This window comes from Gymnoscopelus braueri (assembly GCF_963280865.1).
Source record: "Gymnoscopelus braueri genome assembly, contig: SCAFFOLD_51, whole genome shotgun sequence".
Lineage (NCBI taxonomy): Eukaryota > Metazoa > Chordata > Actinopteri > Myctophiformes > Myctophidae > Gymnoscopelus > Gymnoscopelus braueri.
The window spans coordinates 178,071-201,500 of record NW_027660372.1 but is presented as its reverse complement, the minus strand read 5'-3'; the positions used below and the strand labels follow the sequence as shown (position 1 = coordinate 201,500).

Sequence of the window (23,430 nt, the reverse complement as noted above, 5' to 3'; positions counted from 1 at the left end):
TGTGGTTTGTCTATTTTCACAATGTTTGCCTCTTTCTAATGTAATATTTGACAATTTTTCCAATTTGGTATTAAAAAGGTCATCAAAGTCCTTAAATTGTAACTTTATAAATGTACAGATACCCTGTATACACTTATACTGTATGTTGGTTTGTTTACTGTTGAGTGAGAAAACAATGTTGTTTAATCTAATCATCTGGAGACCCCCACTAAAATCATTTGGGGACCCCGACCCCCAGTTTGGCAACCACTGACATAGACCTTTATGAATATAAATACATCTTGATTTTATTCACCTGTTTGATTCCCATAGCTGCACGTTCCTCCACTCACACCTGACTTTAATTAGGGAGACACAATAGGTCTACTACGTTCTTTATCAACTCTAAATGACGTCAGACGGTGCATGACTTGTTTTAAACTCAAACAGTACATTAAAATATGTATCTGAAAACATTGGAGGTGAGAAATAAACAATGCAGTAGACCTACACTAAAGAGCCCTGAGTCCCTCTCTGTCCCTCAGCTGCTCTGATCACTGCAGTGTGTGTGTATGTGTGTGTGTGTGTGTGTGTGTGTGTGTGTGTGTGTGTGTGTGTGTGTGCGCGCGCGCGCGCGCGAGTCTAGAGATCCCATAGCTCGGAGGGAATGGGACCGTCGGCTGACACTATGATTGGTTACATCAAAACACACCCTCGTTTCTGAGCTAAACTTAGCAAAAACTTTAGCAATAAAGCCAAATGAACTGCTGTCCGTCTTTAGTCAAAATAAACTAAACCACTTCGCTATTTACCGAAACAAAGACTGTTTTGTGTTGTTGAAAGTCTATTCTCCAGGGTGGGAGGCCTTTCAGCACCACCTTCTCTGTAGAATACACTTTATGGGCAGAAAATAAAATATGTCCGCCGGATGGAAATTATTTTATTTGCTCCACTGCGCTCCCTACAGATCTGGTCTATGGTAATTTATATTGATCAGATCTGTAGGGGGCGCAGTGGAGCAAATAAAATAATTTCCATCTGGAGGACATATTTTATTTTCTGCACAACAAGTGTATTCTACAGAGAAGGATGGCTTTTTAAAAGCCTTTTAAGATTTAACTAGACTAAGTTTGAACTTGGTGTGAGATTATTCAATTTAATTATTTTATTTGAAAATGGGAGTAATTCATTCCTTTATCATTATTATTATTTGTATTATAAATATTTTTATAAACGTTTCATTTCTCAAACACATCTGTGTCATTGTAGTTATTGTCTGACCCATTATTATAAACTTTAATGATCTTCTCCAATAGTTTGTTATTACAGTCATTTATTTATCAAATAGTTATTAGCCTGTCAGCTAACCAGCCAATCAGAGCGCGACCATCCCTGCCTATGGGACGGTGGTGTGTTTTTTTCCTTGTTGTTTCTGCCAGGCAGTTAAAAACCAACGGTCTGTCGCGCCCTACCGACAAGTGGTTGCTATAGCAACCATACTCCATGATTCTGTCTGTCTAATGACATAATAATGACATACTTTCTCATAATAATGACTCACTATCTCATAATTAAGCATATCATAATTAGGCTATGACTTTGTATCTCATAGTTACTTATGACTTGGTGTCTCATAACTATGAGATCATTTCTCATAATATTATGACTTAGAATCTCATAATGAATCAAGAACAATGGCTTCTATTTCAGCATGCTAACTTTCCAGGAGGAATCCCCACTGATGATGTCACTGGTAAGCAGGTTTCTGAACTGTCCACAGCCCACCAATGAGACACAGAGTGATTAGACAGACATTGTGCCATCTTATAGTGAGCTTTAGTGACCAGTTATATGAAGATAAGGTTTAATATGGGAGGAACTGCACTGTCTCTATGCATTTGATCCAGCCTATGACCTCGTGTTTACCTTGTTTACTGTGAATCTCTCTGGATTAAGAGCGTCTGCTAAATGCCTAAATTGTAAATTATAAATTATAAATTGTGAAGTACTCCTTTAATATAAATTGCCAGCATAGGCAGTGAAGAGTCATACATTCACACATTGTCCTGATTAAAGTTTAAGTATCGTCATGTGTCTGTTCTGTTCCCATCCTGGATTGATCTAACACAGGGGTCATCACCATGCCGCCTTGTGATGGACATGTTTATAGAAATTATATTTGTGCCTCAGACATACACTAGTGCAGTAGTTCTCAAACTTTTTCCAGAAAATGTTTTGTGCCCGTGAGATTTGTGTTGCTATTCTGTTCATAAAAGATTTGTGTTGTTAGAATGTTTTTAAGAAAGGAAGAGTCCGCACTGCTCGTAGCCACGATGCAGAAATATTCTTCAGGGTTAGGGTTCATGTAAAAAAAATCTACATTTGTAAAAAATATTTAAGCTTTTTTAGAAAGTAGCAGATCTTGCATGGTGATGCCTCGTTGTGAACTCATCTACTTTCAAACAGCCAATGTAGGTTTAAAGTGTTTAAATGATTTTGGTGCAATATTATATTTTCTTTTGCTGAGGACCTCCTGGAAACCCACTAAGGACCCTTGGGGGTCCCCGGACCCCACTTTGAGAATCCTTGTAATAGTGGACTCCTAATGTGCCAATGTTTTATTATCATGTGCTTCACATTAAAGGTAAGTGATATTTTTTGGTAATATTTTTTTGTTTGTTGTTAAAAAGGTTAAAGTACTATGACTAATTGCTACAGAGCGTTTGTTCGGTCAGAATATAAATACATTTTCAGGTAGGTGACAACATTTAAGCCAATCAGGATAGAGCACTGAAAATGCATGTTCTGTTTAATAAAGAGTTGGAGACATGGAGACTCCTTTTACTGAACAAACACTCTATAGCAATGAGTACTATCACAATGTAGAGCTATTTAACACTTATAGAGCACCGAAGTCCTGACGTCACTCGTTCATCCCCAGGTTTGCGGAAGTAATTTCTCTATGGAGAATAACATTGGGTCATCTTAGAATCGTCTCATATAAGAATTGTGGTCCAAAAATAAACACCGCGTGTCGGCGTTATTGTCAGGGAGGAGGTTCTGTATAGTTTATGATAGTCAGTCACTTATATTTGATACAGTCTGTTTCTGGCGAAAATGTAACTAATTTGGCGGAAGTAACATTAGCGTTTTCTCACCGTCAGTTGATGCTTCATATCCATAAGAGTCAACCCGCCGTGGTCATTTGTTTATTTTTGGAACACAGTTCTTATTTGACGCGATATTAAATACGTCTATGGGATTCAGAACGGGGGTGGAAAACTGCGAACCAGGTAGACAAACAAAGGATGTGTAAATGACGTCAGACTTCGGCGGTCTATTTTAACCAAAGTAAATCACTTAGGCCTACCCTACCTTTCATTTAAGACGTGGAGGCGTGACCAATGCCATTTTGCTATTATAGGTGTGGTAATGTGCTTACTGCACCAAGGTGCTACAGTATGTAGCCTCGGTCCCAGCCTCACTCATCTGTGAAGAGAAGAGCCTGGTCACGACCTAAACCAGCGAGTGTCTCGGAAGTCCTGAGTGGACAGGATTTCCGTCGTAAGTGTTTCCCCCGGAAACGATATTTTTTGACCAATCACAACACTTGTTTCATTCACGGAGAATGTTAACAGATTTGTAAAGCTCAAGCACCCCACCTACTCTGTAAAATACACTTTTTGGGCAGAAAATAAAATATGTCAGCGAGACGGAAATTATTTTTATTTACTCCACAGTGCCCTCTACAGATTTTGGTTAATGGTAAGTTCAATCCTCCAGATCTGTAGAGGGCACTGTGGAGTAAATAAAAATAATTTCCGTCTCGCTGACATATTTTATTTTCTGCCCAAAAAGTGTATTTTACAGAGTAGTTGGGGTGCTGAGAGGCTTCCCCCCTCCGAGAATAGACTTTCAACAACACAAAACAGCCTTTGCTTTGGTGAGTAGCGAAATGGTTTTGTTTATTTTTACTACTCTTGAGCACTCGCAGGGCAGCGGAATTCCTTGTACAAGCGCAGAGCGAGGGGTCTTCCAGGGCGTTAGAGGGAACTCACTAACGCTCTGAACCAGGGCTACGCTGCTTCGTCCTTTATGCATGAACCCGAAGTTTACAAATTGTACTCACGGATGATCCGATCGTCTGATAAAAATATTAAGCATATGCCAAGTTAACTAAAGGTATATAAATGATGCTGAGCTAAACATGTTTCCTTAATTTCGAAGTTTTATAGTTAAACGTTATGATGAAAGTCCCCAGTTCCTCTCACAAAGTGACAGCTGTTGCGCTCGCCATGTTTATGAATGGTTAAAAAATCTTTTGAAACTAGCAGATCTACAAGCTCACAACGCTTCACAAGCTTGTAGATCTGCTATTTTCAAAATATTTTAATACATATTAAATTTGGGAAATGGGACATTCTGCATTCCTTTACTTTTAGTATTTTAAGTATATTTAATTTACTTGCATAATGGGGACACTTTAGTGTTTTATTTACCTTGCAGATATCACCTCACCGCTGTAATTTAATTCATAAATATATTATTCAAAAGTTGTATTTGGAGTGGACTGCTTCAGGACATCTGACAGTTGGCTCTGGTATTTTTATGATCCATTTCACTTTCGCAAAGGGTGTTTAAACTGCTGTGTAGCGTAGGACAGCACTACGTAGTTTACTTAGGCTTTACGTAGGCGTCGTCCATGAGGTCTTCACGTCCATGCTGTCTCGCGAATGTAGTTTTTGCACTCTGTGCGATTGAGAACCTACGACGATGGTATCTCCTGAAGCCAGTTTAGATGGCACGTTGGGCACACACAGCTGCTACTAACGAAGATAGTGCGTGGCGGGGTTTCTACTGCGCAGGTGCGTGGAGGCTCTTACGCAGCTTCTAGGCTGCGCATGAGCTCAAATTAGTTTGGGAAACCCGGCCATTGTCTGTGCGTTAAGCGGTGAGAGCAAAAGAGAAAGAAACCTCACATTGAAAGGAGACATGTCCAACTGCAGACATGGCCGTCATAACCACTGTAGCCTCTGTCTAATTATGTGACTGTTTCCAATGTCCAAAACACATTGATATCTCTTGACAAACCAATATTATTATATTGATAATAATAATATCCACATTATTAGTTGCTTAAACATCTCCCCCTTCTATCTCAGCGCAACAAGTGGACACATCGGTATGTTTCACACTTTTGCTCAATCCTGTTACTGCTGCCCAGAATATCACATCTACAAGCAGTGGCATCATTTTCCTAGGGTTGCTGGGTTATGAGAACCCATACACGGGACTGCCACGCAAGTGGGCCCACCAGGAGGGGATTCATTAATTAATTAAAGTTTATTAATTTGTGTTTTTAACAAATAAAAATAGCCCCCCATATTACACAGTAAAGGCATCCGCTACTATATTTATTTAGGTAATTTCCAATATATTATGTAGCCCATAGGATTATATCCCCATAATAGTATTCCTATTATTTCTGCAAGACTCATTGACGAGAACTTGAGAAGCAGAGAAAAATTGGAACGCTCGCCCCAAAACACACTCGCCCCATTTTTTCCGCGGAGCGAGGCCACCGGATTAGACCCGGGGCGAGGGTGTTTTAGGACGACAGTTCTTCTATTCCATTTCTGAATAGAGAGAGGCGCATGAGAGAAGGAGGACCGTCCGATGTTTCCTTTTCCCTTGATGTCGTTTGATGGGGAGACAATACAATCATGACCACCTAATGAAAGACCCTTCACAGATTATAGAGAATTTTTTATTTTAAGATACAGTTCAGAATTGAATGAGTACGGCTAGTTAAATGTGAAGCTCTTGCTGACTATATATATATCCACACACTCTGCGTGCGATGTTCCCTTTTTGCTTGATATTGTTTGATGGGGAGACAATAAGATCATGATCCATACACCCAATGAAAATAGACGCTTCACAGATTATAGAGAACTTTAAATTATAAATTGGTTCAGAATGGAATGAGCACGGATTAGTTAAACTGCCGGTGTCCAAACATTTCTTTTTCATGTCTTAGCGGTATGTGATAAGTCTTTTTAAGTCAATGTGCATAATAGCAGATACTGCATTGCGCCCTTAATTAACATTATGGACACTCCCCCATGCGTAAACAATGCTGCCGAGTCTTATGACGCTTATGGCGCTCAGCGCACCTTGCATAATAGGGATTGCGCATAAGATGGGGGCGTCATCACCTAATTTCCGCCTAAGATGTGGATTTAAGACGTGCATAATAGGGCCCTAAGTGCCAGTGCGTACCCTTAAATCATCTGGTCGGGGTCTACTGGAGATTCATACGGCTACTTTGGTGACCAAAGGAGATCGGGCCTTTACCATAAAGGCACCCAGACTCTGGAACAGCCTACCAGAGGAACTCAGGTTAACCAGATCATTAACACGTTTTAAATCCCTCTTAAAAACCCATTTCTACAGAATGGCCTTTTTTAACTCCTTGAGATAAATCTTGTTCGTTATTGCTCTGTTCTATTGTAAATGTAATATATTACTGTTATTACATTGTTGTTGCTGATTGCCGTTTTGATTGTTCAAGCACTTTGTAACCTTGTTTAAAAAAGTGCTATACAATTAAAGTATTATTATTATTATTATTATTATTATTATCATATTTATAAAGTCCTACAGAACAGTATGAATAATGTTTCTGTCACACAGCAGTTATAAACACTGATCTCAGACCAGTGTGTCTATGAGGTCAGTGAAGAGTATCTGGTCATGTGACTATTCTACTGAAGTTGTTTAAAACCATTTATTAATTATTCATTCAATTAAAACATTATTTTAAAGAACTTCAGTAAGATGGTCACATGACCAGATACTCTTTACTGACCTCATCTTCCTGTAATTCCTCAGAAATAAGAAAATGGAGATTTTTTTAAATGTAATTTGTATTTGTACCGTAAAGCTACAAAAAATGATATTTGTTATGAAATATTTTAGATGATATTACGCTTTTATTTTTTTAATAAAACAGATAAATCATTATCATCATCATTGTCGTCATCATCATCATCATCATCATCATCATTGTTGTCATCATCATCATCAACATTGTTGTCATCATCATCATCATCGTTGTCGCCATCGTCATCATCATCACCACCACCACCATCATCGTCGTCGTCATCATCAGATTAATTAACAAAAACTCAAGAAGCTCTTTACAATGGACTTTTAAAGAAACATTGTTTAATCTAAATATGGACACGATTCCTGGTGTTCCATTGGAGATTTAGTAAATACATATACACTGCAGTTGAGCTTTTCTTTTGATAGTTACCCTGTCATGTGATGATGATTAACACCACTATAAAAAGCGTGCCTATGTGTTACATACAGTAGTTTTTTGTTTAGTTTTTGTATTTTCTGAACATAATAAGGACAACACCTCATCCACCATGACTGTCCTCTCCTTCCTCCTCTCTCAAATGTTATTCCTCCTACACTTCTTACTGGAAGGCTTTCACTCTTTTCCAAGTTGTAGGAGGGTCCATACCAGATAGACCAGTAGAGGTATCGCTGCAGCTAGCAGCGTACTACATCTCATCCATGACTCTCCCCTCCTTTCTCCTCTCTCAACCGCCACAGAGATTGTGCATCTCTGTAACTCGGCTCTAAACGCTGGTCCTCTATATCCTGGTACTTCTTAGTGCTGTAGAAAATCTCTGTGTTTCCTGCCACCATTCCCTCTATCTTCTCTAGCAGCTGTGAAACCTGACCATCCTTAATGTTGAGGAGGTGACGTCTGTTCCCACATTTCTCTACAAGCTGCTGATGTTCCTGACTGCCTGCTTTGAGAAACCCCTGACCAATCTGCTCTCTCTCACTGTCCTCATGGATGATAATACTGTGGCGCCAGCAGTCGTCTCCAAACACCTCCTGCATCTTCTCCATCATCCCTCTCACCTCTTCTACAGAAGGCTCTGCTGGTAGGACCAGGAGGAAGGCATGGGGACCTGGGGAAGACAGCTTGAGACAGAGCCCAACATCCTGCCTTGTCTCCTTCAGAGAAGTTCCACAGAAGTCAGGACCGTCCACCAGGACCAGATCTCTCCTGCAGACCTCCCCCACTTTCCTCCTACTCTGGCTAATTTCAGAGGAGCTGGTCTCACCACCAAACACCTCCTTGCCCAGGATAATGTTTCCTGCTGCACTCCTCCCAGCTCCATTCCCCCCCAGTAGCACCAGTCTGAGCTCTGAAACACAATACAAAGGAAAAGGTTGGGGTATTGCTTGGGTGAAATAGGCTCTGTCTCTCCCAGGGGGTGTAGTGGAGGGGGAGTGCAAGGCAGTGACGCTCCCTCACTTCTAAAAATAGGATATTGGTTTAGGTTTTAATTCAGTTTGTTTTCATATTATATTGACACAGCAACTTGTCATCACTGCAACAAAGTCTTCGTGCAGCGGACCTGGCCAGAGCGAGTCCATCGATTGGTTGTGATATCTCTCTGACAATCAACCAATAAAACCCACAACATATCCATCCATTGCAGTCAGTGAACACATTTAACTGACGGTCCCCTCGGGCTGTAGGATCTAAACTACGCTTTCTAAGCAACTAAGATGGGATCCAAAACTCACTGAAGGCACAAAGAAATCATGTGCTTGTGTTTCAATAATCTAAAAAGTCTTGTTGAAAGCAAAAAAATAATGACCCGATCTAAGGATAATACTTTATACAATTTAAGAGGAAATCCTTCCCCGATCTGACCAGCTTGTCAGCAGTGTGATAGTCTTGTGAAAATAAATAAAATTTGCTATACACATCTCTGACCAAAAGCTTTTATAGCAGTTCATTCTACAGTTTTGTATTAAAAAACAAATATCCTCTTGTATTAAAGGGCAAGACCACTTTGGTAGAGGTTTGGGTTGAGTAGTTACCTTGCCATGATGTAACTCCAAAGGTGGACAAGAAATCAAAAATAATCTAATATTGATTAGAAATTGATAATTCTAAATATGCTCCTCTTTGACTTACATTGTACAGTGAAACAGCTCTCAAAGTCACTCTTTTAACCCGTAAACGAACACAAACAAAGCTGATTCAGACAATATAGAACATAACCAAACACAGTACTGTTTCTCTTTTAAATAAAAATGTCAACAGGGACGCTGTGGACGCTGGGGGCGTGTCTTCTCCTCCGCATCATCAGTGCCCATACCCTAGGTGGAGTTGGCGAAAGGGCCTTTCTGTGTGGAGTTTGCATGTTCTCCCCGTGTCTCCTAGGGTAGCTACCCTCACAAAAACATGTAGTAATCGTGGTCACTATACCGCCTCCGTCATGACAGCCGGGGCGCCTGATGGAGGGGAAGGGAACTGGTTGGAATAACATGTTCCTTCCACGCGCTACGTCCAACCAGGGAAACTCCCCCCTGTCAGGTGACAAGAAGGTCAGTTGGCTCTCACGCATTGAAGGAGGCATGCATGAGCTCGGCTCTGGGCTCCCTAGGCTGGCGGGGGGAGTGTAGCGCCAAGGATCACTTAGATAATTGGCACCGGGTGAAAAAGGGTTACAAAATCGTGGGATAAAAAAATCTGGATCCGGATCCAGATCTTCAGATAGTAAAATGAACAGGAAGTTCATCTTTGGAGTTACATCATGGCAAGGTAACTACACAACCCAAACCTCTACCAAAGTGGTCTTTCCCTTTAAGGTCATTTCAGACGGGTCATTTTCAATCGGAGAAGTTGAGGGGCGGTGAGGCAGCGGGCGCAGTCCTGTGAAATTCTCGCGCTCGTGCTCGTTTGTGCACACGTACGCGGGTGGCAAGAGCTGGATTGTGGTCAGCTTTTGTTTTCCCCGCACCGCACAGGAGGACAAAACAACAATGATGAATCCCTGCTGATCCGAACGGTATCGCCCGCGTTTACCGCTCCCCGTCTATCACGACCTTGAGGCTTTTGGTATTCAGGCAGTGGCTCTGAGCCACTTTGCTACACACAGGGGCGTAGCACCAAATTCTGGGCCCTTGGACAAGGAATCTTTGTGGGCCCCCTAGTGGTGTAAAAAACTGTTTTTGTGTTTGTTGGGGTGCTCACAACTTAATCCTTTAGGATGGTCCCTTTTATTCTGCAAACACTTTTCACTCTTAATAAAATTGTTATAAACTCAGTCAGATTCAGTCAGCAGCTTGTTATTTATATTGTTCAGATTATGATGCAGAAATCATCATAATCTGAACAATATAAGAAGTCATCATCACTCTCCAGTCTCCAATGAAATATAAAAGAGTACAAATATTTCTGATGATAAATTCTGCTCACCAAGGGTTCTGGTTAGGAATAAATGCTGTTCTGGATTGACCTCTTCTGCCCTCTCCTCATGATGGTCTTCATCAGCATCCTCTATCACTACATCTTCACCACCATCATCCTCTCTCACAACACCGTCTTGCTCAGTGTCTGCTATAAGGCCAGACACAGACCCCTCTACAAACAAGAAGCATTCATATTTAGCCATTAACCTCTTAATCTGCTTAAAGCCTAACACACAATAAAACAAAGATTGCTTGGAATAACTCTAAATTGCCACTATGAGCTCACCTCTCATGTCTTCACCAACATCATCAGGAGATGATGGGGGATCAGCTGCAGCTCCACTCTCTGTGGTTGTTTCTGAAACTGAGGAGGGCCATGTGTTTCATAATGCTTAGGTTGATGTTGTTTATTTAATGTTGATAGCAATGTCAAATGACATTACATAGTCTATGTCATATGACATTGCATAGTCTATATCATATGACATTGCTACCATGCATTGCTAACTGATCAGAACACAATAGAAATACAAATATGTTCCAATTCCCAAACACTTCTTACGTATTGATATTTTCTGCTGCCGCACAATGTAGGCCTATTTACTTGCAGGCAGCACACTATTTTTTAAATCTTCTTCATTCACTTGTTTATATTTGATACTGTTCTGTTTTAATGTTTGTTTTACCCTCTATTATTATTTATTATACAATTATTCTTTCACCCACTCTTTTACAACTGTAGACAAACATGTGATGGTAAAATTTGACAAATAAAGTGAACGTGAATTTGTTGACTGTCTTCTTTCAATCAAAGATCAGATGAGAATATTAACTAAAACCATTCTCTTAAACTGTTATTATACCTAATTTATGCTCCTTCAGACGACGGGGTCGGGTACCGAAAAGCAGTGGTGGAAAAAGTACTCACATTTTGTACTCAACTGTAATGTAGAAATACTCTGATACAAGTAGAAGTCCCACATTCAAAATGTACTTGAGTAAAAGTACAAAAGTATCGGCATGAAAATATACTTAAAGTACCATAAGTAAAAGTACTCATTGTGCAGAATGTCCCATTTCACAAGTTGAAAATATATACAAATATTTTGAAAATAGCAGATCATCTGTGTCATTGTGAGCTTGTAGATTGACTATTTTCAAATAGCCAAAATATATAGACCTTAGTGGTTAATGTATGTTTAGTAATAAAAATCTAAATCTAAAAAGTAACTAACTAAAGTTTTCAAATAATTGTAGTGGAGTAAAAGTACAATATTTTCCTCTGAGATGTAGTGGAGTAAAAGTAAAAGTATTGGAAATACTCCACTAAAGTAAATAATACCTCAAAATTGTACTTAAGTACAGTACTTAAGTAAATGTACTGTACTTAGTTACTTTCCAACACTGCTGAAAAGTAGCAGATCTACAAGCTCACAACGCGTCTCATGCACAACATGCTGTGAGCTTGCAGATCGGCTATTTTCGGTGTGCACCACCGTCATACGACGATGTATAAATCTGACTTTAGTTGTGTGTGTTCACTCACTGCTCACCTGTCTTTTGGAAGAAATTGAAATGAGTAAGGAGTTGTTTCCCCTTACACTGTTTTCTTTCTCTTTCTATTCTTTCTTCTCTTTTCTGAGACCCTGGTTTTCCTTTTTTGGGGTAAAGACATGACTATTTACTTAGTTTCTGCATCTACTGTTCGCCTCAGTCATCAGTTGTCTCCAGTGTGTCAAATCTATTTTTAGCTGTTCAGCATGAAAGACACGCTTGCGAGTCAGCTGGCTTTCAGCAGAGCCAATGAAAAGACTGCTTTCCATTACTTGTTCAGTGATCATCAGTCTAGACACACCTACTGCATCCGGTAAGTTCCACACCCAGTCAGCAGCTTGTTATTTATATTGTTCAGATTATGATGCAGAAGTCATCATAATCTGAACAATATGAAGTCATCATCACTCTCCAGTCTCCAACGAAATATAAAAGAGTACAAAGATTTCTGATGATAAAATCTGCTCACCAAGGGTTTGGGTTAGGAATAAATGCTGTTCTGGATTGACCTCTTCTGCCCTCTCATGATGGTCTTCATCATCTTCACCACCATCTTCCTCTCTCACCACACCGTCTTGCTCAGTGTCTGCTATAAGGCCAGACACAGACCCCTCTACAAACAAGAAGCATTCATATTTAGCCATTAACCTCTTAATCTGCTTAAAGCCTAACACACAATAAAACAAAGATTGCTTGGAATAACTCTAAATTGCCACTATGAGCTCACCTCTCATGTCTTCACCAACATCATCAGGAGATGATGGGGGATCAGCTGCAGCTCCACTCTCTGTGGTTGTTTCTGAAACTGAGGAGGGCCATGTGTTTCATAATGCTTAGGTTGATGTTGTTTATTTTACGTTGATAGCAATGTCATATGACATTGCATAGACTATGTCATATCATATGACATTGCATAGACTATGTCATATCATATGACATTGCATAGACTATGGCATATGACATTGCATGGGCTATGGCATATGACATTGCATAGGCTATGTCATATGACATTCCATAGGCTATGTCATATGACATTGCATAGGCTATGTCATATGATATTGCATAGGCTATGTCATATGACTTTGCATAGGCTATGTCATATGACATTGCATAGGCTATGTCATATGACATTGCATAGGCTATGTCATATGACATTGCATAGGCTATTATTTATTATACAATTATTCTTTCACCCACTCTTTTACAACTGTAGACAAACATGCGATGGTAAAATTTTACAAATAAAGTGAATGTGAATTTGTTGACTGCATTCTTTCAATCAAAGATCAGATGAGAATATTAACTAAAACCATTCTCTTAAACTCTTATTATACCTAATTTATGCTTAGTCAGAAGACGGGGTCGCGTGCCGAAAAGCAGTGGTGGAAAAAGTACTCACATTTTGTACTCAACTGCAATGTAGAAATACTCTGATACAAATCCCGTATTCAAAATGTACTTGAGTAAAAGTACAAAAGTACCGGCATGAAAATATACTTAAAGTACCATAAGTAAAAGTACTCATTGTGCAGAATGTCAAATAGTCATATAGACCTTAGTGGATAATTTATTAGTTTAGTAATACAAATCTAAATCTAAAAAGTAACTAACTAAAGTTTTCAAATAATTGTAGTGGAGTAAATTAAAGTACAATATTTGTCTCTGAGATGTAGTGGAGTAGAAGTAAAAGTAATGGAAATACTCCATTAAAGTAAAAAATGCCTCAAAATTGTACTTAAGTACAGTACTTGAGTACTGTACTTAGTTACTTTCCACCACTGCCGAAAAGTAACAGATCTACAAGCTCACAACACGTCGCATGCACAACATGCTGTGAGCATGTAGATTGGCTATTTTCGGTGTGCACCGCCGTCATACGACGATGTATAAATCTGATTTTAGTTTTTTATGTTCACCAATGACTGTATAAAAGAAATGAACAACGCCACATCCCTTGTTTCTACAGACAGTAAATTAAGCCGATTGTTCAGCTATTTGAAATCCGCCATCTTTAATATATACAAAAAAGCAACCGGCAATAGGAACCGGAAATCAATCTCTAAATGAATGCTATTGAAATGAAAATCAAGTCTAAAGTTCTTTAAAAACCCATCCACTTGCATTGAAAAAAAAACATCTGAAAAAAACGGCGAAACTACAGGCCATTCATATGAACAACTCTCAAGCTGGGCCTACACAACACTCATGCTCACCTGTCTTTTGGAAGAAATTCTAATTAGTAAGGAATTGTTTCCCCTTACACTGTTTTCTTTCTCTTTCTATTCTTTCTTTTCTTTTCTGAGACCCTGATTTTCTTTTTTGGGGTAAAGACATGACTATTTACTGAGTTTTTGCATCTACTGTTCGCCTCAGTCATCAGTTGTCTCCAGTGTGTGTGAGTCAGCTGGCTTTCAGCAGAGCCAAATGAAAAAACTGATTTCCATTACTTGTTCAGTGATCATCAGTCTAGACACACCTACTGCATCCGGTAAGTTTCACACCCAGACAGCAGCTTGTTATTTATATTGTTCAGATTATGATGCAGAAGTCATCATAATCTGAACAATATGAAGTCATCATCACTCTCCAGTCTCCAATGAAATATAAAAGAGTACAAAGATTTCTGATGATAAAATCTGCTCACCAAGGGTTTGGGTTAGGAATAAATGCTGTTCTGGATTGACCTCTTCTGCCCTCTCATGATGGTCTTCATCATCTTCACCACCATCTTCCTCTCTCACCACACCGTCTTGCTCAGTGTCTGCTATAAGGCCAGACACAGACCCCTCTACAAACAAGAAGCATTCATATTTAGCCATTAACCTCTTAATCTGCTTAAAGCCTAACACACAATAAAACAAAGGTTGCTTGGAATAACTTTAAATTGCCACTATGAGCTCACCTCTCATGTCTTCACCAACATCATCAGGAGATGATGGGGGATCAGCTGCAGCTCCACTCTCTGTGGTTGTTTCTGAAACTGAGGAGGGCCATGTGTTTCATAATGCTTAGGTTGATGTTGTTTATTTTACGTTGATAGCAATGTCATATGACATTGCATAGACTATGTCATATCATATGACATTGCATAGACTATGGCATATGACATTGCATAGGCTATGGCATATGACATTGCATAGGCTATGTCTATGTCATATGACATTGCATAGGCTATGTCATATGACATTGCATAGGCTATGTCATATGACATTGCATAGGCTATGGCATATGGCATATGACATTGCATAGGCTATGTCTATGTCATATGACATTGCATAGGCTATGTCATATGACTTTGCATAGGCTATGTCATATGACATTGCATAGGCTATGTCATATGACATAGCATAGGCTATGTCATATGACATAGCATAGGCTATGTCATATGACATTGCATAGGCTATGTCATATGCCATTGCATAGGCTATGTCATATGCCATTGCATAGGCTATGTCATATGACATTGCATAGGCTATGTCATATGACATTGCATAGGCTATGTCATATGACATTGCATAGGCTATGTCATATGACATTGCATAGACTATTATTTATTATACAATTATTCTTTCACCCACTCTTTTACAACTGTAGACAAACATGTGATGTTAAAATTTTACAAATAAAGTGAATGTGAATTTGTTGACTGCATTCTTTCAATCAAAGATCAGATGAGAATATTAACTAAAACCATTCTCTTAAACTGTTATTATACCTAATTTATGCTTAGTCAGAAGACGGGGTCGCATGCCGAAAAGCAGTGGTGGAAAAAGTACTCACATTTTGTACTCAACTGCAATGTAGAAATACTCTGATACAAGTCCCGTATTCAAAATGTACTTGAGTAAAAGTACAAAAGTACCGGCATGAAAATATACTTAAAGTACCATAAGTAAAAGTACTCATTGTGCAGAATGTCAAATAGTCATATAGACCTTAGTGGATAATTTATTAGTTTAGTAATACAAATCTAAATCTAAAAAGTAACTAACTAAAGTTTTCAAATAATTGTAGTGGAGTAAATTAAAGTACAATATTTGTCTCTGAGATGTAGTGGAGTAGAAGTAAAAGTAATGGAAATACTCCATTAAAGTAAAAAATGCCTCAAAATTGTACTTAAGTACAGTACTTGAGTACTGTACTTAGTTACTTTCCACCACTGCCGAAAAGTAACAGATCTACAAGCTCACAACACGTCGCATGCACAACATGCTGTGAGCATGTAGATTGGCTATTTTCGGTGTGCACCGCCGTCATACGACGATGTATAAATCTGATTTTAGTTTTTTATGTTCACCAATGACTGTATAAAAGAAATGAACAACGCCACATCCCTTGTTTCTACAGACAGTAAATTAAGCCGATTGTTCAGCTATTTGAAATCCGCCATCTTTAATATATACAAAAAAGCAACCGGCAATAGGAACCGGAAATCAATCTCTAAATGAATGCTATTGAAATGAAAATCAAGTCTAAAGTTCTTTAAAAACCCATCCGCTTGCATTGAAAAAAAAACATCTGGAAAAAAAAAAAACGGCGAAACTACAGGCCATTCATATGAACAACTCTCAAGCTGGGCCTACACAACACTCATGCTCACCTGTCTTTTGGAAGAAATTCTAATTAGTAAGGAATTGTTTCCCCTTACACTGTTTTCTTTCTCTTTCTATTCTTTCTTTTCTTTTCTGAGACCCTGATTTTCCTTTTTGGGGTAAAGACATGACTATTTACTGAGTTTTTGCATCTACTGTTCGCCTCAGTCATCAGTTGTCTCCAGTGTGTGTGAGTCAGCTGGCTTTCAGCAGAGCCAAATGAAAAAACTGCTTTCCATTACTTGTTCAGTGATCATCAGTCTAGACACACCTACTGCATCCGGTAAGTTCCACACCCATATACATGCAAACACACTGATCGTTTCCGTATCCGCTCTAGTCCGGAAGTGCAAAGTGATCTCATCCAAACGTTCATAACAGCAGGCGAAACCATTTTTGTCTTGACAGGGGCCACAGAGAGCCTCAATTAGTATTATTTTATACAACAGTCGCTAAATCTGTTTTATTCAGGTAATTTTAATTTAGTTATGACACAAATGAAAATAATGATTACATTTGTTTTTGTTTTGTTTTTTTATCCCACGATTTTGTAACCCTTTTTTCAACCGGTGCCACTTATCTAAGTGATCCTGGGCACTACACTCCCCCCGCCAGCCTAGGGAGCCCAGAGCCGAGCTCATGCCTCCTTCAATCCATGAGAGCCAACTGACCTTTTTCCCCGGTTGGCCGTAGCGCGTGGAAGGAACACGTTATTCCCCTCCATCAGGCGCCCCGGCTGTCATGGGGGAGGCAGTATAGCGACCAGGATTACTACATGTTTTTGTGAGGGTATTAACTACCCTATGAGACACGGGGAGAACATGCAAAAACTCCACAGAGAGTAGGCTCTTTTGTCAACCCCACCTAGGGTATGGACGTTGATGACATGGAGGAGAAGACACGCCCCCAGTGCCCACAGCGTCCCCGGCGGGAATCGAACACAGGACCTTCTAGCTGTGAGGCGACAGCGCTACCGACTGTGCCACCGTGCCCCCATTTTTATTTTATTTTAATCAACAAGACATTTTTAATCCAGGCTTGTCGAGCCCCCCGTCCCCCCCCCCCCCCCCCCCCCCGTCCTTGGGCCCTAGTAACTCTGTCTCACTTACCCCCCCCGGTCCGACGCCAGTGGCTACACATGCAGTCTCAGTTTGCAATTTGTCCAATCTTGCAAAGTATTTGTTATTAAGTGGACTCCATACTTCACTACTATGAAGGGAAATAGGTTTTTGTCCAGATTTGAATTGTATGAATCCATGGATATGTGGTTTACTCTGCAGAGAGAGAGAGAGAGAGAGAGAGAGAGAGAGAGAGAGAGAGAGAGAGAGAGAGAGAGAGAGAGAGAGAGATTATCACCTGAGGTTAACTTCAGCAGTTCACTGAGGTAAGGGTCCAGTTGATGAATCACTTCAATCATTTTTGAACACGCCTGGCCTCCCTTTCTCTTCACCGTGTCGATGAGTAGCCGTGCTTTGCCTGACCTGAGGATTTTTCCTCTGACTGCGTCCATTTCTCCATCATTGATCACATCATTCTGCAGAAGATCGTCCAGTAGAGAATTCAAGGTGGCCTCTGAGACTCTGTTAATGAACTCTGATCTCACAGACTTCAGCTTCTCTTCTGCTTTGCCTTCTGTCAGACTTGGTTGATCTGTGGAAACACCTTGAAGACAAGATGGAGTATTTATTTAATTATTAATGGTATAATAATAATAATAATAATAATAATAATAATAATAATAACTAGAAAAGTGCAGTGCCTGGAGAAACTGCGTGGGCTCCTTACACTACAAGACTTAAAACGATTTTGAAATCTGGTATTATCACACACTACAAGATAATCTTTCAAGATTCTCTTATCAGATTATCTTAAACATGCACACACTACACGATAAAAAAAAATCGGGGGCATTTCACACTACAAGATTCTATCCAGATTCTCGGGCTTGCCCGAACACAGCAATAATAAATCATATTTAAAAAAAGAAATGTATTAATTATTAATAATTATAATTATAGAAGATATTATTATATCAGTAGCCTATATTATTTGAAATCAAGTTACACATTAAAATCCTTACATTTTCATATACATTTGTATATTTAAAGTTTTTATGAGCATGCCATACACTGACTGGCGATTGTGGAGAATCGATTCAGTGTGTTTTTTCCCGACAGCCAGCTGCACCTCGCCGCACAACACACACACACACACACACACACACACACACACACCACACACACACACACACACACACACACACACACACACACACACACACACACACACACACACACACACACACACACACACACACACACACACACACACACACACACACACACACACACACACACACACAGCGTCTCGTGGAATGGTACCAGGCAAGTTATATAAAAGTGTAATAAGCATCCTTCAGGTGGGGATAGATTCTCTATGGACATTCAAAAATGGATCCACGCAGCTGCACCTGATTGTCCATCCTACATAAACAACGTGTGTGTGTGTGTGTGTGTGTGTGTGTGTGTGTGTGTGTGTGTGTGTGTGTGTGTGTGTGTGTGTGTGCGTCATTGCGGTGTTGGAACAGCGGCCGTATTTCTCTCGGTCCGACCCCCGCTGCAGGTGTACCATACTGTTGCGATCCAGATAAAAATCAAACACGTTTGAAAATGGTCGGAGCGGCCTGTCACTAACTCGGGAGGGGTCAGATTGGATCTTTCAAACCCCACACTAGACGATATTTATGCCCGAGATTCGCCCCCGATCTAGGCTGGGGTAGGGCAGCCCCCCCCCCCCCCCCGATACTCGGGAGGGTTGTTTTTTAGCCCGATTATCTCGTAGTGTAAGGCCACCTTTAGGCTGTCACCGAATATTCCATGTTCAAATATTTCATTTTCAATATAAAATAAAATAAAAGAACGTTCGACTATATAAAAAAAAGCTTGCAGGGCCATCCCACAGCTGGACAGCCGTAACCATGGCGACATTCTTTTACACAAAAACGCTAATAAACAGCTGAGATTTGGTGAAATCGGGCTTCGCTGTTAGGTGCACATGGTAATGGTCTATGTCTGTGTGCAAGTTCAGATCAATTGCTCCAGCCACTGAGGAGAACCGGGCAGAAGAGATTTTGGCCTCACCACCACCCACCACAGAGGTTTTTAGAATTATAGGAGGATTGGACCGGTCGGGCCAAGTTCGGGCTTAACCTTATTCAGGCTGGGCCAGGCCGGGCTGGGCTTTAATTTTCAGAACTGCTGAGAACTCTACCAGTAACTCCTTCATGACCCACTCCTTGTGTGTGAGAAGAGTGTTAAACAAGGCAGCGGTGGTCACACTGCCAAGGACCCTCCTCATGCATTGTTGGGCTGGTCTCAGCTTGGACGTTGTGGGCCATTTCAGAATGGAACCCTCTACTTGGCTTCCACATTCTTGACTTTACAGGCTAAAGCCCCCCAATTACTCCTCAAGAAATCCTGTTTGTCTTTATGCAAGTCTAACATACTGCAATAAATGGTAAGCAACAACAACATACCGTACTGTGAAGAGAATGGTCTTGTATCTGGACGAGAAAGCCTGGGGTTCAATATTATCGTTGGTTCAATTTGTACTGTGGATGACATGAAGAGAAAGCCTTTACCGCACTATTTACACACAAGATTAATAATATATTTAAATATTATTCTGAATAAATATCCTCTAATTATACAAAATTATTTTACTCATCAAAGTAGTAGCTACAGTTCAGTGAAAATGCAGCACTGGGCACTAACGTCAGGGGGGCACCAAACGACAGGGCGAAAGTGAAAGAAGACTCTACTATCGGGTAAAGAGTGCCAACATATTGAAACGACGGGCACCTAGGCTCTGGAATGCCTTACCAGAGGCTCTAAGACTAGCTAGCTCAGTGTCTTTTTAAATAAAGTGCCCCTTGAGATGGAACAGAGGATAGAAACAGGCGGTAGTTGCTCAGGTCAAATTTTTTCTTTTTTTTGTGCAGAGGGGTTACTCTCACAAGCTTATTCTTGGGGAATGTGACACTGCCTGATGGACAAGTTGGTAATATGGGAAACAATGGGGGAAATGGTGACAGCTGTGTCTCTGAGGAACCTGGTGGGGATATTATCATGGCCGGTGGCCTTGGATGGTTGTAGAGCGCTGAGTTTTTTGGGCGGTGAAACCGCCCCTATATGTGAGGTTTGGATATTTGCACACCAAATCCTGCGCTGTGATTGGCCAGAAATGTACCCCCCTAACCCTGCACCGTGATTGGCCAATCACAGTCTATTCAGGGCTGTGATTGGCTAGGGAAACATGACACATGTGCATAGCCCTATATAAGAAACCATAACTTAAAAAAAACCTTAAATGTGTTTTTTTTAAGTTATGGTTTCTTCCATCACTTCTTCCATCACTTCTTCCATCACTGTGATGACCACTGTGACCACACCGCCCACTTCACACTGGGTGTGATTTTTATTTATTTTATTTCTGTGAACTTAAGTCATCCTTTGTACACCCAGGTTTTCGTAGAAGGATCAGACATGATGATATCGTAAATTCAAATGCAATGAATTGTGGAATAAGGGGTTTGTCCTGGCATCGGAAGGAGAAACACGGCCCAGGAGAAACCCAGACAAAAGGTATGTGCAAATGTAAACAGGAATGAAAAGTTCTCCAAAATCCAATTCAAATAAACAACTGTACCTTTATTACTCAGGTTAAGTGAGTATGTCCACACTGGCTTCTTCTCAGGGTCTTTAAGGTCCCGTAGCTCCAATGAGACGACTTTTGTATTGAGATCCATCATCACCTCAAATGTTGGATGGTAATTTGGTCCATAGTTCCATAGCTTCGAAACCTGAAGACACATGACACTGTTCTACTATTGCATTGATGTATTACTGTGGTGTGCTAGTAGTGGTAGAAGTTATAATAATAATTTATTATTATTATTATTATTATTATCACCCTTATTATTATTATTATTATTATTATTATTATTATTATTATTATTATTATTATTATCATCATAAGTACAGGTCATTTTCTACTTGCCCACAGGTCTTGCCCACTTGCCCGAAAAGTAAATCGTCCTTTATAAAATGATAGGTTAAATTTGAATTACCATTCAATTAAACACTTATTTTTTTACTTTCTACTTGCGAATTATGGGGCTGCACGATAAAAAATGTCATACCTCAATATGTATGCCAAATATCTAAATAGCTATGAATATGACTATGGGTTGAAGGTAGGGTAAGTGATATTTTTTGGTTAAAACAAAAAGGGTTTTGTTATGGGTTAAAGCTCTATATTCTGATAGTACTCATTGCTATAGAGTGTTTGTTCAGTAACAGGGGTCTCTCTGTCTCTCCAGCTCTTTGATAGACAGAAAATAAATTTCCAGTTAGGTGACACCATTTAAGCCAATCAGGAGAGTACCCATTTATCAGCTGTTCCAGTTCCAATTTTACATGCTCATTTCTTAGTGTCATCACTTCCAATTTCACTTGTTTAATCTGTATCCTGTCTGAGTTCTCTGTCCTGATTCGATAAAATTGGTATCCTGACTCGAAAAGGCATTTTCTGTTTAATAAAAAGAGCTGGAGAAACAACATGTGCACCTGCCCGTGGGGCAACCAGATAGCAAACTTCACCTGCCCTACCATTTTATTTACCTGCCCCAGGCAGGCGGGCAGGTGTTAGTGTCAATCCCTGCCTAACCTAACCCTAAGCCTAAAACCGAAATAAAGTAGCCAAAAACGTATCATAATCCGCCCAAAACCCGATGTGCGGGGGCGCATCAGAGGAATCTTGCCTAGAGTGCTGATCAGCCTAGAACCGGCCCTGGGAATATGACAAATCTGACTGATACATCTTAATCACCTGACCCCAGAGATATTGTGAGTTTTGGACAAAATTTGGTGGAAAACCTAGTCTGGCACAAATGGCCGGGGGAGTTGTATCATGATCGAATGCAGCCAGGGGCGTAAAAAGAAAAGAAAATGGGATTGTACGACCTACTAGCTCAAGAGTTATAGACCAAAACATGAAGTGAGCTGTTATAGCGCCACCATGAGGCCAATTCGAATAATGTGGGGTGGTGGTTCTTCCTTGGCCTACTGTGAGTGGGCGTGCAAAGTTTCACGGCAATCGGATGTGTTCATAATTTGAGGCATTTCGTGCAAAACAGGCTCCTCCCACAAACTTTGAAAGCCCATTGTAGACGGAATGCAATGTGATAAATCTGACTGATTCATCAAGTGACCACAAATGTGTTCCGATTACAAAATTGCTAGGACTTGCACTAAAAAGTGTGTTTTGAATAAAATAAAAGCGGAAAAGCTAAACTCAAGTAGTAATTTTACCATAATTCTAAACTCAGGTTGTAATTTTATATGTGGCCCAATCTGGCAAAGGCTAAAGGTCGGTACACATTGTGAGCAGTGTATTATGAGTACATTACACTGAACACTATTATAAGTAGTGCATTATGAGTACATTACACTGAACACTATTATAACTAGTGTGTTATGAGTACATTACACTGAACACTATTATAACTAGTCTGTTATGAGTACATTACACTGAACACTATTATAACTAGTGTGTTATGAGTACATTACACTGAACACTATTAAAACCAGTGCATTATGAGTACATTACATTGAACACTATTATAACTAGTGTGTTATGAGTACATTACACTGAACACTATTATAACTAGTGCATTATGAATACATTACACTGAACACTATTATAACTAGTGCATTATGAGTACATTACACTGAACACTATTATAACTAGTGCATTATGAGTACATTACACTGAACACTATTATAACTAGTGCATTATGAGTACATTACACTGAACACTATTATAACTAGTGCATTATGAGTACATTACACTGAACACTATTATATCTAGTGTGTTATGAGTGCATTACACTGAACACTATTATAACTAGTGTATTATATGAGTACATTACACTGAACACTATTAT

General features: G+C 39.8%; 1 protein-coding gene across 1 annotated transcript in view; it reads right to left on the bottom strand.

Annotated features, from left to right (window-relative positions):
- Positions 1 to 23,430, bottom strand: part of LOC308081608 (uncharacterized protein) — a gene marked incomplete at both ends in the record, with an annotated part of 146,000 nt that overhangs the window by 102,906 nt on the left and 19,664 nt on the right. The window contains 9 exons of the mRNA XM_080457969.1: positions 10,286 to 10,450; positions 10,565 to 10,642; positions 12,302 to 12,445; positions 12,560 to 12,637; positions 14,477 to 14,620; positions 14,735 to 14,812; positions 17,781 to 18,086; positions 19,960 to 20,034; positions 21,132 to 21,285. Of these exons, the coding sequence (XP_080314095.1) occupies positions 10,286 to 10,450; positions 10,565 to 10,642; positions 12,302 to 12,445; positions 12,560 to 12,637; positions 14,477 to 14,620; positions 14,735 to 14,812; positions 17,781 to 18,086; positions 19,960 to 20,034; positions 21,132 to 21,285 (1,222 nt within the window). The remainder of the gene's footprint in view (positions 1 to 10,285; positions 10,451 to 10,564; positions 10,643 to 12,301; positions 12,446 to 12,559; positions 12,638 to 14,476; positions 14,621 to 14,734; positions 14,813 to 17,780; positions 18,087 to 19,959; positions 20,035 to 21,131; positions 21,286 to 23,430) is intronic.